Raw genomic sequence first — 16,011 nt, forward strand, 5'->3', positions numbered from 1 at the left:
AAGGGGCCTCAGAAGATCAAAATGGCAGAGGGGTTGTTTAAATCCTTGATGCTCTGACTTTCTTTAAAAAAAGTCAATAGTTCTTTTGAAGTCAACCTTTATTAAAGTCTACTAAATCCTTGATGAATGCAACCTAAGCCTGTCCATTTGTGATACTCTGCGAGTGCCTAACAAAAATGGAAGCACTGAGCAGACTGAGCCTAATCAATTCAACTTACCCACTTCCATAAATCATCTGTGAGCTCAGTAGTTGTATCTTAGCCCTGCTTATGATGAATAAGGACCGTTTCAGCGGTGACACAAATTATGTTCATTTAAGAAGAGTCCCACGGCAACTATCCATTGCTGGAGGTTTTTTAAAATAGGGCTTTTAAATAAAGTGAGACTTGATAAAATGCCTCCCCGTTTAGTAATTTAAATATAAATACCACCTTAGAACTGTACATTTCTTGGAGTGAACATGATCATTTCTCAGACAATAATAAACATACTGTAGTTCTGATACTTGTAGGGTCAAAGCAGAACACTTTAAACAGGTTTCATAATTGGCTTTATTATTTAGCTAGTATTTCTGGAAGCTGCTGAGAGCAGTTACACAGGCCCAAGCTGGATGCAGGGAATTCCAGGCTTCAACTGAAACTCAAAGGCTTTGGAATTAACAAGGCAGAGTGCAGAGAACACGGCAAAGAGTAAGTCTGAAAAGAAATAGAATGAACTACTCACAATAATATGTAGCAAAGAGTTTGGCAAAGGAGTGTTAGCTTTGACCTGGGTGATAAAGAGTAAAGCACTGCAGCTTGATTTAAATACTGAGTCAGTCACTTTTCTTCTATGTGGGCAGGTGAAAAGAGTATAAAATACAGGCCAGGCAGGTCAGTGGGGGCCGATGCAGAAAGACCAAAACAGTATCCAGAAATTACCCAGGTTGAGGCAGAATTCAGGTTAGTCTACTAATGAGCTATGAGCAACCAGGAGCTGGGCCAGGAACGGCTATGTCACATAGACGTTTGGACATTCAATATGGGAAGATATAAATTGGGCTAAAAAAAGATCGAACAAATAAGATTTACATTTGAGTTGGATTCTGTTTTTTAACACAACACAATAATTGAGGGTGGATTATTGGAAAAGGGACCACTACATTATACAGGCTCAGGCCCTGACTGGCAATCTGTGGGTTCTGGCAAATGCCAGAGGGGCTGCTATCAGGTCCCATAGAAAGTCAGTATTTAGTGGGCTGTTTGGGCCTACATGTGGGCTGATTGGGCCTCTGAAATGTCAGGACCTATTTTAATTCTCAGTCCGGACCTGTACAGGCTTAATGAGAATAACCAAAACCTGTGCTCGGATCTTTAAACATTTTTTTTTCATCCTAATACAGTTTTTAATATGCACACACAGAAACTGGAAAATAGAGGGACGCTGCTTACCAAATTAACATTACAATATGCTTTGGTAATAGCAAAAAAGGCACAATACAAACTCTCCAATTCCTTCCATTGAAGAAAAATAAAATGAAAGATGGAAAAATATTAATACAAAAACACATTGAACCTTGAATGGTAAAACTTCAAATGGTTGATGTAAAAGCAGGTAAATTTAGCATTCACATCATATTTTGCTAAAAAACATTATGCCGCTCTACTGTTGCTGATTAACACCAGAATTGTGTTGTGGGAAAGAGACAAAGAATAGTGCACACAAACGACAACCTTTTTTCATACAGTAAAAAGGCTAACTTTTATTTTCATTTTGGCCTATAGTAGTAATGTCAGGTTTTTTTTCTAGTTTGGGTAAGATCAGCATGAATCTCCATGCACTATATTAACACATTATTCATTACTAGAGTTCTGTTACATGATTTAACACTGACACAAAATTTGGAAATGAAGAAAATATAAAAATGCATGATAAAAAAAAAGAAGTCAAATTAAAATATACATTTTTTAAAGAAAACAGACAAGCTGTCTTGAAATGATAAAGTGTAAGATTGGAGAGACAGATAAGAGAGGAAGAAAGAAAAACGTAATACATTATCATTCTTCCCATAAGCACAAAAGACAAATCCACCCATACATGCCTGAAAAAGCAAAACACAACCTCATCATTTAATTGGCTCCTCTGGGAGTAAAAGTAACAATCAATCTACCAAAAACTTTCTTGAGAAGAAGTTTTTTGGTTCCCCAACTGGTGGACTTTATAGAAACATTGCATCAAAGACTACAAAATGCATTGGTACTTTTTATTTACTGAAGCTTGATTTTTCATCATCCCTTCCCTTGTCCAAATGAACGTAATACAAAAACATGTAGACATTGATTTCTCACTACTTGTTATCTGCCCTTGTATTGCTGGTGATGAGGTCACTCTGCTACCTATACTTCAAAAGTAATCAAGCTAGCAAACATTGAAGCATTATGTGGCTGAATGTTAAAAAAAAGAAAAAAAGAAAAAAAAGAAAAACAAATTTAGGATTCTTTATAGATTTGAGATGAATAATTGTTCAGTAAAAAAACTGGAAAATTAAATTGGTTCGTAAAAAGTAGCATTGTGATATCACCAGCCTCAGAAACACATTGTTTATAACAATGATTATGAATTAACAATTTGTTCCCCATGTATATGAAGGTCAGCCAAATTTTTTGCATAGAAGTGGTCAGAATTTATTGCACATTGGAACAATAGACCATTGGTAATAAGGTCAGACTAGGGATAGACATTTCTTCTAAATTCTTAAAAAATGAAAGACAAAGAGGAAGATGGCATACGCCAGAAGCCATTCTATTTAATTTGTGTTTGTTTTCTTTGTATTTATAAAAAAAAAACAAATCAATAAAATGGTATAATATCCTCTTAAAAAGTAGAATCAGACTTTTTTTCAGCTTTTTTTTGTGCTGTTTACAACATAGCCTGTACATACGTATGGAAGTTAATATAATATAATACATTCTGTCATAGAAGCAAATCGAAAAAAACATTACTCTATTGAGTTAGAAATTGTTCCCCAGCCGCAAACCATTTTCCAATTTTGTCAGCTTCACTGATGCCACTGCAATTGTCTGTTAATTGAGCTAAGAAGTCCGACTTGGCACAGAGATATGGTTCTAAGTGATGTACAGTAAAACTGAAAAACTTGGACCTGAAGGTCTGCTAATGACAGTGTACAGTAAAATGCCTCTTAATGCATCTTGTATTGATTTAATGTGAAACAATGGTTTGGTCACACTCAGCATGTTGAATCCTTTTACACCACATATTCCTTTAGCATTTGCAAACGTTTCATCACTTGGAACACAGAAGAAGGCATGCTGTTTTGTTTTGTTTGTTTTTTTTCATAAAATTTCTGCAGCACCAGCAAGGTGTTCTCATCAGACCTTTTGAAATGAAGATGCTTCCAGATGTAAAAGACAGTTGCAAAAGATTGGACAGTAGTTTAAAGCTTTCTGAATTCCCAGGGTTCTCAAAAGCTACATGCTAAATTATTACAAATATGTTTCATCCAAAACATTATAATGATGCAAGTTACAGGGAGTGCTATGCTGTTTGTTTAAAAATGTAAATAACCACATGTAAAGTAATGCATATTCCATGACGGATAATGTCTAATACGAGGTCTGGTTTTAGGATAGGGCAGAGAGGGAATTATTCCCTGGGCCTCCAGCATCACAGGCATCCTTAGATGGAGGATGGGTTGGTAAAAGTAGAAAGGATTATATTTTATTGTATAACTAATGTTACAGATCTTCATTATATAAATAAAGCAGGTCCAACCTACAGTTGTTCAAACTACAGGTTGCACATCTCTGATTTATGCATCTCCACATTCACATGAGGACCCCAGCATTTCCAGAGCCCCTCGCCCTTTTTTCCTCTTCCTTCATCCCTGCCACTAAAGAACAACTGGTGCCAGGCAATATGGTTATAGGTGAAATACACAGATATTTTTGCTTTGCACCATGTTGTCCTTTTAAATACTTTTTTCTTATGGCTAGAAAAGAGAAAACATGCAGTATTAAAGTGCCAAGATACAAATTACCCCAGTAGGGGACAGAATGAACATATTTGTTTCTTATCCAAACATTGTTTATACAAAGAACAGTGATTTGCATAAACATTTGCAACAAAACATAATGGCATTTCCCAATATCCACCACAGAAAAAAAAAAAGTCTTTTTTTTCCCCAAATAGCATGGTTCTTCTCCCCTCTGTGTAATGGAGACTAAAAAGATTGCAAATACAAAAGCAGAATTCGATAAGCCCTAAGTTTTGGTTTACAGTGACATAGTAGTAGAAGCTAGTCTTAATTTTAGTATCCCATTCAACAACAAAAGAAAATCTTGAGCAGCAACTAGTTATCTCATTTGTTGGTATCGTGTGCAGCTGTGATGGTATTTAAAGAACCTTTTAATAAACATACACAAAATCTTTCTGTCTGCTTTAATTCCTAATCATGACATGTAAAAGGTTTTGGTAAATATTGGTGAAGGGTATATATTAAATTACCTCCAAATACAGTGTTCAGTATTCAGTGGAGTGCCTCAGAATACAGCCTTCCCACTGCAGTGGACAGAGTAGTGGTCTCCTGTGTTTTATGAGTCTTCATGCATGATTCCTGATCACAGCATGCCATCATGCAAGTCATTTCTATGCATTGAACGAGCAAAAAATTTATTTATTTGGAATCGGCCTGAGCAAAATGCCCCTAAGCCCGAAGTTTAACCTCATTTTCCCATCTCACGAACTGCATGAAGCCCATATAAAAAAGATATGCAGATATATCAAATAAACTGTGACAATTATATGGCATGGGCTTAATGTTTTTGATTTTTTTTTTTTTGCCAGATTTTTGTTTAATTTTTTTTTATTATGCTGCTTAACTAATGTAACATTGCAAATACAGTTTTGCATGAACAAACCCCCTAAGTGGTGCTTTTTTTTATTTTCACAATAATATGAGAAAATAAACTCCATTTGGCCGCTCTGGGATTATACTGATCCCTACGGCTCTGGTATCCCCTAAGTTGCATTGATTGACGTGGAACATGCAGTATTCACCTGTCCAAAAATATAAAATCCTTATTGAAGGCTCTTGTTATAGTCTTTTAAACAGGTGTGCCACTGCTGTTGATGCAACAAAGTCACAATAAGCAGACTGTTTGGTATTGATCGTTAGGTTAAGTGTCTAAATAGCTGATCTGCATTGATAAGTTCATTCAATTTTTAAACAATCTTTTGCTTGCAAATATGAAATGTTTACATTTTTTTCAACACTTTGATTCCCTGTCAGATTTTTGTTTTTTAGCTCTCTCTCTAATTGCATCTTCTATTCTTTCTTGTTTTGCTTTGTCAGGTTTAGTTACACTGTCATATGATGGGAGTGATGCAGTGGATGGTGTTCCCTCTTTTTGATCCATGTTGGTTCCCCCATTCTCCATTTTGCCAGTTGACCGCTTTCTAGAAATAAATCCTCGTTTGACTAAATGGCGTCTGTAAGCTTGCTGGATCACAACCGCAGATACATCCTCTTGCTTTCGCCTGAGTGTGGTGGTAATGGGCTCATAAGACACTTTTGAAGGGTTGGAAGCCACAAATCTTTCTTCCATCTGCTGGCGCAATATATCCAGCTCTCCACTCTCTCCAAGTACCCGTTTGGTGAAGGCAAAGAGAATATCCAGACAATGAATTCTGTCACCACTCACCATAGGCAAATCCATTGCAATAAGTTCAATGGTGTTTGGCTTGGGGACTCGCAGAGGATGCTCCAAGGCATCTGCGAAATCTGGCAGTTTGCCGAACTGGATAAACTGTGTTGCATCAGGATCAAATTTCTCCCAGATTTCATAAAAGGTTTCAAAGTCATCCTCACTTAATGGATCAGCGCTCTCTTCAGTCGCCACGCCAAAGTTTTCCAAAATTATAGCAATGTACATGTTCACCACAATCAGGAAAGAGACAATAATGTAGCTGACAAAGAAAAAGATTCCAACAGAAGGATTTCCGCAGTCACCTTTCACTTGACTACCTGGGTTCTCTTTGTGAGCATCACAATCTGGTGGGCGGTTTAGGATAGGCAGCAACAAGCCATCCCAGCCAGCAGATGTAGTGACCTGAAATAAGCAGATCATACTATTGCCGAAGGTTTCAAAGTTGAACATGTCATCTATCCCTGCTTCCTTCTTCACATAAGCGAAGTTCGACATTCCAAATATTGAAAATATAAACATCACTAGAAACAGAAGAAGGCCGATGTTGAACAAAGCCGGCAATGACATCATTAAGGCAAAAAGCAGGGTCCGTATCCCTTTGGCTCCCTTGATTAAGCGAAGAATGCGGCCAATACGAGCCAGGCGTATGACTCTGAACAGAGTGGGTGATACAAAGTATTTTGTGATCAAATCGGCAAGGAACATTCCTAGTAAAAATAAGTGATAATGTTAAATTATAGAACATTCATAACATTCAGAAAACATCAAGTGTACAAATTATTTTTTTCATACACAGATTTATATATATTCTCCTCCACTTAATATTATTTGTGACAACGGCAGAATTACTGCTTAATGTTGGCATTGTTATTCTAGGCAAACATAGTGGATTTAATGTAATTAAACTCTGGCAAGAGTTCTAAAGGTGCCAGGTCAGATACTGATTAGGCCAGACAGACATACTTATCAGTTAAGAACGACATTGGACTGTGATTGGAGTCCACAGTTGACAGCTCTACACTTGCCCTAAATTTGAGCGGTGACATTCTTGTGTTTGGACAGATCTTTCTTGTATGTCCAGCTCTAGGCAACATAAATCTTCAACAACAAATTGCTTTTTGTATTCATACACAATGGTATAATTGCAAAGTATTCAATTACACTGAGAAGTAGATGGGAACTTTTTTTTTAGCAAAAAACATGTAAAATAAAAGACAGATTACAGTTTTCAGTGTAGAATAAAATATACAAACTAAATAAAAGTATTGACATTTTTCTGTGCTACGACTGTCTATTAATTAAAAGGGTTTGATTGTATCTTGCATTGCAAAAAAAAGTCCCCCTTGAGAAAGGTCACAGCCAGTGACCGAAATGTCGAATTTTTAAACCAATAAAAATACTTCTGGCATGTTAAAAATGGTGGGGGTTTGAAAAAATAAAAAAACACTTCTGTTGTGTTGAAAAGACTTGTTGAGTGAGTGCTTTACTTTGTGGGACTTGATTATTGGCACCATGCATTAAATAAACTGCTCTTCTATGGACATCTTTCTCTATATATGTTTATATAGAGAAATAAAACATTTGGCATTTTACTTACCAACAATTGAAAGGATTACAACAACAAAGTCAAAAATATTCCATCCAATGGTAAAGTAATAATGTCGAAGGGCACAGAGCTTTAGAATACACTCGGTGGTAAAAAATACAATGAAGACCACATTGATCTTGTAGAGAACATTTTCTGTGTATTCACTCTGGTCATCTGTTTCTACCATCATAGTCACCATGTTCAGACAAATCAGAATCATAATCACGATATCAAACGCTTGTTGCGTGATTATATCAAAAATGACTCCTTGGAATTTATTCTGTTTAAAAGCAGAGAACACATTGTTAAAATAGGGCAATTCCCTTGCTTTATAAATTATACCTGATAACAAGAATAACTTGACCCCTATATTATCATTGCTTTCACATAAACCTAGCAACAATGAATCTTGCAATAAAAATGGATGAATCAATAGCATCAAGTGCAACTTGTGGGGCCCCCTGTGGTTCTAAACTCATGTCAGATATATTTCATATGCTGGCACAGATTTAGTCATAGGCATTACTGAAAAATCAAGTACTCCATACCCAGTGTAATCTTCACCAATAATCATTAATATAATCCTAAACACAGTGCTCTCAAATTAGTGAATGAATACATCAAATGGACCATAGAAAGCTAAAAAAAAAAGTCAGAGCAAAAGTTAAATACAGTTAAATACAAATAACTTCAGAGTATACAAAGTACTACAAATATTGTAGTGCAAGGATAAGTGCAACTCCAGAGAAATAGTATAAATAGGGTAATATTTTCCTCCTAAGTAGAAGGAATTCGATAGGTCTTCGCAACTATATGGAAATGCAAAGAATGCATTTTGACATGAATGGGGTATAAGAAGTTTCTGACTGTGGCAAAATTAGTGCACTTGCAGTCGTAATTACCCTGTAATCTCGAATGTAGAGACTATCCTTAAGAGTTCTGCTTGTGGATTCTAATCTGTATCAACAAAATCAATTTGAATAACATGTAGACATGTTCTGCAGTGGAAGGAATTGAAGTATAACTTATAACTCAGTATTACTTGATATTGGCCAATCTCTGGAGTCAAACATGTTAGAGGAACCCACAGTAAAGGGTTCTACATTAACTTGTGTGTGTGTTATTTAATGACCAATTCTTAGCAGCCTTTGTTGGTCTTCTTTTTAATTTTTTTTTACATTTTTTGTAGTTTTTTTGCCCTGATCTTCCTCTTTCCAGCTTTCAAGTGGTGATTATAACAATATTTGTAAAGGTAACACTTTGATCCAGGGCAATAATGTGATTCCCAAATCATGGCCAGCAATGATAAGTTGTTCTTCAACCACATCTGAAAAAAGCTGTTTACATTTTACTTTTTTGGTTGTATGCACTTCATTATGGACTTTATGGCACTCTTCTTAGTAATATTTTCAAACTTGCAATCATTGTATTGCCATTATTATACCTAGCCTATCCTAATTTATTGAAATAATTGTTTAAATAAAGGCAGTCTATGGCAATGCGATTTTCACAAGTCAATATGATCACTTACTGATGGCCTGGGTATAGGTTTTTGTGGTTTCTTAGATCCCAGTTTCTTCATAGCATTATAATACTTTTTTTGTTCTTCTGTCATAAAGATGTCTTGACCTCCAAAGTAAATAGAAAAAGACAAAACTGGTTACAATCCATCTTCACGTATGCTCATCCTTAAATATCGTATACTTTTCAAAAAATGTGCAAGGGATAGATAGATTATCCCACCCCTTTATTAAATAAACCACACTTGTTAACACTATACAGAGAGAGAGAGACACTATTATTGAAATGGGCAAGCTGTCTAAAATGACCTGATGAAAGGTGGCCACCCATATCTCCAGAAATCCTGTGTGCTCTACTATGAAGCAATAAACATGGGTTGGTATGCCCCTTTGGTTTGCAGTCTCCATGCAGTATATTCTTTCCATATAATATGACACCTGCTAAATGACAACATCACAAATATGCCTGCACCATAATCAGAAAATATCTATGGAAGTACGCATTGGCATTCTTTGTAATAGTTGTCTAAAAGACAGATTATACATCTTCTACAATATGCAGCACCAAACCCCCTTTCTGTGTCATGCAGTGACAAAACTAAAATTGTGCTGCTCCTCTCCAAATTGCACTTAGAACTTTATGGAGGCAACAAATGTTTAGCATAATATATATATATATATATATATATATATATATGTATAAAAACTTATCTTCTTCTTTTGTTGATTGAAGTTATCAATGATGACACCAATAAATAGATTTAGAGTGAAGAAAGAGCCAAAAATAATGAAGATTACAAAATAAATGTACATATAAATGTTGTCTTCATATTTTGGTTGGTCGTGAACCTATAATTTAAAAACATAAGTCAATAAAAAAAGCATCTCTCCTTAAATATATGTATACAAAGAGAAGTACACAAACATTATAGATTGATTAGCTAAATGCTTTCATGAGTGTTGAGCGCTACACACTACACAACTGTAACCAATTTTTATGAATGCACATGAAAATTTAAAGAAATGTATAAACCTATTAATTATAAGAAAAAACATTACATGGATAGATTACATGGAATAGTTGTAAGGGCCTCTGGGGGCTGACAATTCTGATCAAACTTTTCAGCAATACTAACATGGTGGGTTACCAACTAGACTTACCAGATTTGTAATTCATAGATAATTTTTACCCAAACTAATACAGAAGCATATTTTATTAAACAGCTGCTATTGACCATTTGTCCCAGTTTTGACTATCTAGCTTCAGCTTCACCCAAACCTAAAGCGGGCCACAGACGCAAAGATCCAATCATATGAATCAATGTACGATTGGACTTTCCCATCTCCCTACCTGCTACTAACCATTCAGATCAAAGTCTTACCATTCAGATCAAACAAGTAGTTAAAGAACAGATCAGCCGATGTTCTTCCCCTGACAGCAATCGTACGATAGACAAAGCTGGTGACAGTCTCGATTCGTACGATGAGATCTTTGCGTCTATGGTCAGCTTAAATGTCTCCAATGTACCTAGGATCAATATTTACTGGCCTAATGTGTTAATATTTATCCTAAATCAGCCATTTCCACAAGCACCTTGTTGGGATGGTTACTCATGTTCTCACAGCCCCCATGGGATCCCCACTGCAAATTGCATGTGCAATTTTTGCATAAAGCATATACTGAAGGGTACAGCTATTAAAGCCACCTTTCTAGAACAACATGTGGCAATCCAGGTTCCCCCAAAGACCAGTAGGTGACCTTTTTGTTTAGCAATCGCTATGAACAAATGTAGGTTGTTTGACTAGAACACTCTCTCAAGGGGTAAATTAAAAGAGAGGGAGAATTAGTATAGGGTATTAAATATAAATTATAATGCTCACCTTCCTGGAATCTACTGCTGCATACATAATATCCATCCAGCCTTTAAAAGTAGCCTGAAATAATAAATACACAGCAGATTTACAAATGTATATTTGGTTAAAGGAAAACTATACCCCCAAAAAATGTAGGTTATCATAAAAAGATATAGCATAAAACAGCTCATGTGTAAAACCCTGCTTCATGTAAATAAACAATTTTCATAATAATATACTTTTTTATAGTATGTGCCATTGGGTAATCATAAATAAAAAACTGACATTTAAAAAAAATAAATAAATAAATAAGGACCGCCCCCTGGGATCGTAGGATTCATGGTGCACACAAAAAAAACATACATGTTAGGTCACATGATCAGAGTTCTGTCTTTTGCTTCAACACTTCTTCCTGTTACAGTTAGAGCTGCAGTATTTCTGGTCAGGTGATCTCTGAGGCAGCACACAGACCATCACAAAATGGTGGTTCAAGGCAAGAGATGTAAAAGGGCAATATTTACTTAAATATATATACCAGTTTGGTAAGATTCTTAAATATGTCACGCAATATGATATAAACTGTTGCTTAAATATTCATTTTGGGGTTAAACCTTTCCTTTAAGGTTAACATAGAGTAGCAGACTTGTCATGGGGTGGCCATGGGGGGGATTTTCTCATAGAGTAAATTATACCTAAATTTCAAATAAACCTTTCCATGAGCTCAGCAGATGCTGGACATCACTGTAATACAGACATTTTAATCTGAGAAGAATCAGAATACAGACTATAACATTATATATATATATATATATATATATATATATATATATATATATATATATATATATATATATATACATATACATATAAGTATATTGTGGATACAAATTTGACTTGGATCTCTGACCCTCAAAGTTTATCATTAAAAAGAGAGCAAAGTACATCTCTCAGGCAGTAATTTGGCTGTCATGTGCTATTATTAATCATGATGTTCACAACATGGATAAAGCACCTTTTATCAAGTTTACTTTGTAAAAATAGATTGTTGGAAATGCCCCACGTGCAGTCTCCTCTATGTCCTCCTCTTATTGATTTACAATACATAACTATTAAAATCTATACAAAATGTAAAAAAAAAAAAAGTCTATAGAGATAGTAGGAATACTAAAGTAATGTATTCAAATTAATTAAAAAAAAAAAAAAAAAAACTTTAATATACTTTAAAGTGGGCCTGTCACACACCCACAAAAAAGCTGAATAATGAAAGTCTTTTGCAAATGAAACCCAAATTAATTTTTTTCATTAAAACATCCATAACAGTTGTAGAGATGTTTAAAAATCTGCACTGCCAATCATATATTTCTTGCCCTGCCTCTAGGCCTGAGGCATGTAGGTGGGGCAATCAATTACTTTCACTTTCCATTTAGCACTTCATAGAAGTCACTGCCCTCCTCTCATTCCTCCTCCCTCTTCACACTCTATAATTGTGTAGGACACTGCACATGGGCATTTGGTTCCTAATTCTGATACATACACAAGACTTTGTGGTGATACACACCTTGCCTACAAAATGGTGCCTGCCTGCTTGCTGTGATTGTGTAATTCCAAGACTAAAGGAAACAATATTTAAATAATATATAGTGAAACAAAGTTTATTTTGCTCAACTAACATGATAGAAAATGATTTGGAAATATTTCTTATGGTGACATGTCCCCTTTAAGGAGCAAGTCATTCTAAGACCCAAGAAAGAAAATCCACAAGAAAAAAAACAGCATATTGTCTAGTTTTTCAGCTGAATTGATGGCTCTAGGTAATGTTAACATCATGTCCTGGCAACTGTAAGGAAATATAACATGACTAGATCACACCTATCTTTAGGGGTCTCCAAAATAGATGCCCTTAGGATGAGATTTCAACAACCATAAAAATTGCTTTAACATTATTTTTAAGTGCAAGAACTTACTTCATAGTTTATAAAATGGACTCTGATGTAACAGAATTATTCTGGAAGACATATAAATTTTAAAAATAATAGGGTCCAATCACAGACACTTTATACATTTGCACATGAGCATAGCTACCTATAAGAGATTTGTTTTCGTTATTTCCCCTGCAGTAGCTATTGATTACTGTAGGCATGCACCAAATGGTCCTCCAAGTAATTATCAAGACCCTCAACCAGCTTAAAGGACCAGTAACATCATTTTTTTTAAATTCATTAGTATAGAATGAAAAAAAAAACACAAAGACAAATGAAAATCGCTAAGTCTTTACTAACAAATAACTTACCGAAACTCCGGCTTTAGAAAAGGCGACAGGGCGGTAATCCATCATTCGGCACTCGATTTCTCCTCCCTGGCAATCTCCTATAAGGAAGGCAGGTAGGAGAAATCAAACGCCCCACGATGGATCGGCTTTTCTGAAGAGGAGCACAAGCAGAGTCTCTGTAAGTTATTTCTTAATAAAGACTTATGGGGGAATGTAATAAAAGTCGCAAAAAGCAAAAAAATTCGCACAATTAAGAATATAAATGTGCATTTCGCAATGTAATATTCTTTTTTAAACTGTTATTGCGCATTGCAAATTTTCATTGCGCATTGCTCACTTTTAAGAAGTGCTTGAATGTGTCGTAATCTTTTGGAGCAAACATAACGACTTTTTCAGTAAGAAGTTTTATTACATTCACTGCGCCCTGGCGCAAACTATAAAATTCGCAAACCTTCCTCCACTGACCAAAGTGATCGATAAACAGTTCCAGGTTCACAAAAGCTATATTAAATTTGCGCATTGAAAATTTGTTCGCACAGAGGCATAACTCTTCGCATTGAGAATATTTTTTCTGTTACCGACTTTTATTACATTCTCCCATTAGTGATTTAAATGTTTAATTTGTTTTATTTCGTTCTATACAAAAAAAAATGTAAAAAAATTGATGTTACTGGTCCTTTAACAGCCCCACAGATACATCTGCATGATAAGGAACGATTACTGATGTCATATTCAACACAAATGAAAAGAAAGCAAACTTACTATTTGAAGCAAAGCAAGATATCCAGCTCCAACATTGTCAAAGTTTATCTTCACATTTTTCCATCTAACTTCGGTAGCATTATTTGAAATAAGGTCAAAACATTCGGTTTCATTATCCACGTCTTCAACTTCAAACATGCCTTCTGCTGTTTCATTATAGCAGTAGTAGTACTTGCCCGCAAACAGGTTCACACCCATGATACTAAAAATCAGCCAAAATATAAGGCAGACCAGTAACACATTCATAATGGACGGGATGGCACCAACCAAGGCATTAACTACCACCTGTATTGGAAGCAGAACAAATGCAGTAACAACATGAGAGAAAAATAAAAAAAGTGCTGGTTTTAACAAACAAATGATTAACACTAAAGGCCACTAACAGGTACGTACGGGTGAAAAATAAAATCAGTAGATTGCATCAGGGGTTTCCAAACTATGGCACATGTATAATGCATGGTGCCTATGTTACAATGATATGGTACAATGCAAGTATATTCAGTTTATCTTGTATATGATCAGGTGTATCTGGCTTCTGCTATGTATATGATGTCATTGTGCTTTTATACTAAGAAAGGTTGGAAACAACTGATATCAGTAATAAAATATGCAATCTTTTTTTCAAAATATTATGTTTGCTTATTTTCTTCATATATACTGTATATATATATATATATATATATATATATATATATATATATATATATGTTTTTCATGTGGAAAAATAACTAAATCAATCAAAGGAAGCTTCTTCCACATCGAAAAATGTAACTAACCACAATATATTATAAAATAGTAAATAATATTTTTTTTAACATGCATTTTTAAAGCCTTAAGTGGTGAAAAATCAGTAGTCATATCGGCAAGTGGCCTTTAAATCAACATTCCCCTTGATATTTGGTAAAATGTTGATTATTTAACAATGGGTTAGTGTCCAGATAGACTGCATTGGTGACTATGTATAACATATGCCTCAGGCAAGGCATTGAGCATGCATAGAATGCAAGCTCAAGTTGAAAAAAAAAGCCATATCCCCTCCTCAGAGCCACAGTGGGAAGATGAAAACTGCAGGTAGGCTCATGACTTTAGAAAAGACTATAACTAAATTTTAAGGCTTTTAAAAATCTTTCTCCTTATATTATTTTGGTTGCTTTGATGAGCTTGATGAGTTTGATGAGTTCTCTAGTAAAGATATAGCCAGTGTAAATCCTTGCATCAATATTGTATTTTTAAATAAGTAATACTTAAAAGCAGAGTGGAATAAATGTTAAACATTTTACATATGTTTGCAATATCCTGAAATGTAAACCTGTGATGGTTGGTTGAGGTGTACCTAGAGAAATACATGAACATTTTAAAATTTCTTTTGTAGAAAATATTAGCCATATTCCCTATGCTTAAAAAAATGAATTTAAGATAACTGAAGAAAAACAAAAATAATAAATAAAATGTGAAATTGGAAATGTGCAAAAGGGTGGGGGGGGGGGGGTCGAGACCAAAACCGGTTACCCAAAAAAAAATGTTAGGACTTTTGCAGGCAATCCCACTTAAAAAAAGAAAAACTCGCCAGCGTTTTTGAACTTTAATGCATTTTCGGCACACAGGATATGATGTAAGTGAGGAGGATCTAGCTGCTTTTAAGCACTTTGCCTAGTCTGAGGTGGCGAAATTAAATCTGGCAAAAGAGGTAAGGTTCAGTAAAATCTACACTTTAATGAATTTGCAGAGTAACAACCTTTCACCAGAGCGAAAAGTCGCCTGGCGATAGAATGCGAACGAATGCTATCGACTGTCTCTTTCGCTATTGAATTGATGCCTGCGCCTGTTAGTGAATAGGCGATGTTCCTGCGGATACCTGGCGAATTGACGCTAGCGTAAGCCACTTCGTCCTTTAGTGAATCTGCCCCAGTGTGTGTGATCCAGTAATAACTACAATTAAATGCTCTAAGGTTGATTTAATTAATCTGCTGCTGTTCTTTGAACTACAAGCTCTCATCACAGAAAGACGTTGGTCAATTAGACATGTCAGGACATTTCTTTATACATAGATCCCATAACATTCATGTATAGTATTTATGATTTGTTCCAAATCTCTAAGCAGAACAATTGCTTTCACAGCAAGTACGGTTCTTCCACTACATTTCCCTGTATAACCTCCATATTGCCATATTGCTTTTTATGTGCTGTTTTGGTGACAGCAACTACTATTTATGGTTTTTTACAAGAGTATGGCATTTTATAAGTGCTATGTGAGCTGCAGACAACCACCTACTCTGGTTGTAGGCATACTAGCAGATTAAAGAACTAGTTTGT

At 35.2% G+C, this 16,011-nt stretch overlaps 1 protein-coding gene across 2 annotated transcripts in view; it reads right to left on the minus strand.

The window, feature by feature from the left end:
* Nucleotides 1-1,713: 1,713 nt before the first annotated feature.
* Nucleotides 1,714-16,011, minus strand: part of LOC108707553 (sodium channel protein type 8 subunit alpha) — a 91,034-nt gene continuing 76,736 nt past the window's right edge. For both annotated transcript variants that reach the window (XM_041582564.1, XM_041582565.1), the window contains exons 22-27: nucleotides 13,699-13,983; nucleotides 10,695-10,748; nucleotides 9,525-9,662; nucleotides 8,825-8,929; nucleotides 7,303-7,573; nucleotides 1,714-6,412 (exon numbers count right to left, since the gene is read on the minus strand). In XM_041582564.1, coding sequence (XP_041438498.1) covers nucleotides 5,265-6,412; nucleotides 7,303-7,573; nucleotides 8,825-8,929; nucleotides 9,525-9,662; nucleotides 10,695-10,748; nucleotides 13,699-13,983 — 2,001 coding nt within the window. In that variant the 3' untranslated portion in view covers nucleotides 1,714-5,264. The remainder of the gene's footprint in view (nucleotides 6,413-7,302; nucleotides 7,574-8,824; nucleotides 8,930-9,524; nucleotides 9,663-10,694; nucleotides 10,749-13,698; nucleotides 13,984-16,011) is intronic.

The sequence above is a fragment of the Xenopus laevis genome, chromosome 2L, assembly GCF_017654675.1.
Source record: "Xenopus laevis strain J_2021 chromosome 2L, Xenopus_laevis_v10.1, whole genome shotgun sequence".
In the NCBI taxonomy this organism is placed as follows: Eukaryota; Metazoa; Chordata; class Amphibia; order Anura; family Pipidae; genus Xenopus; species Xenopus laevis.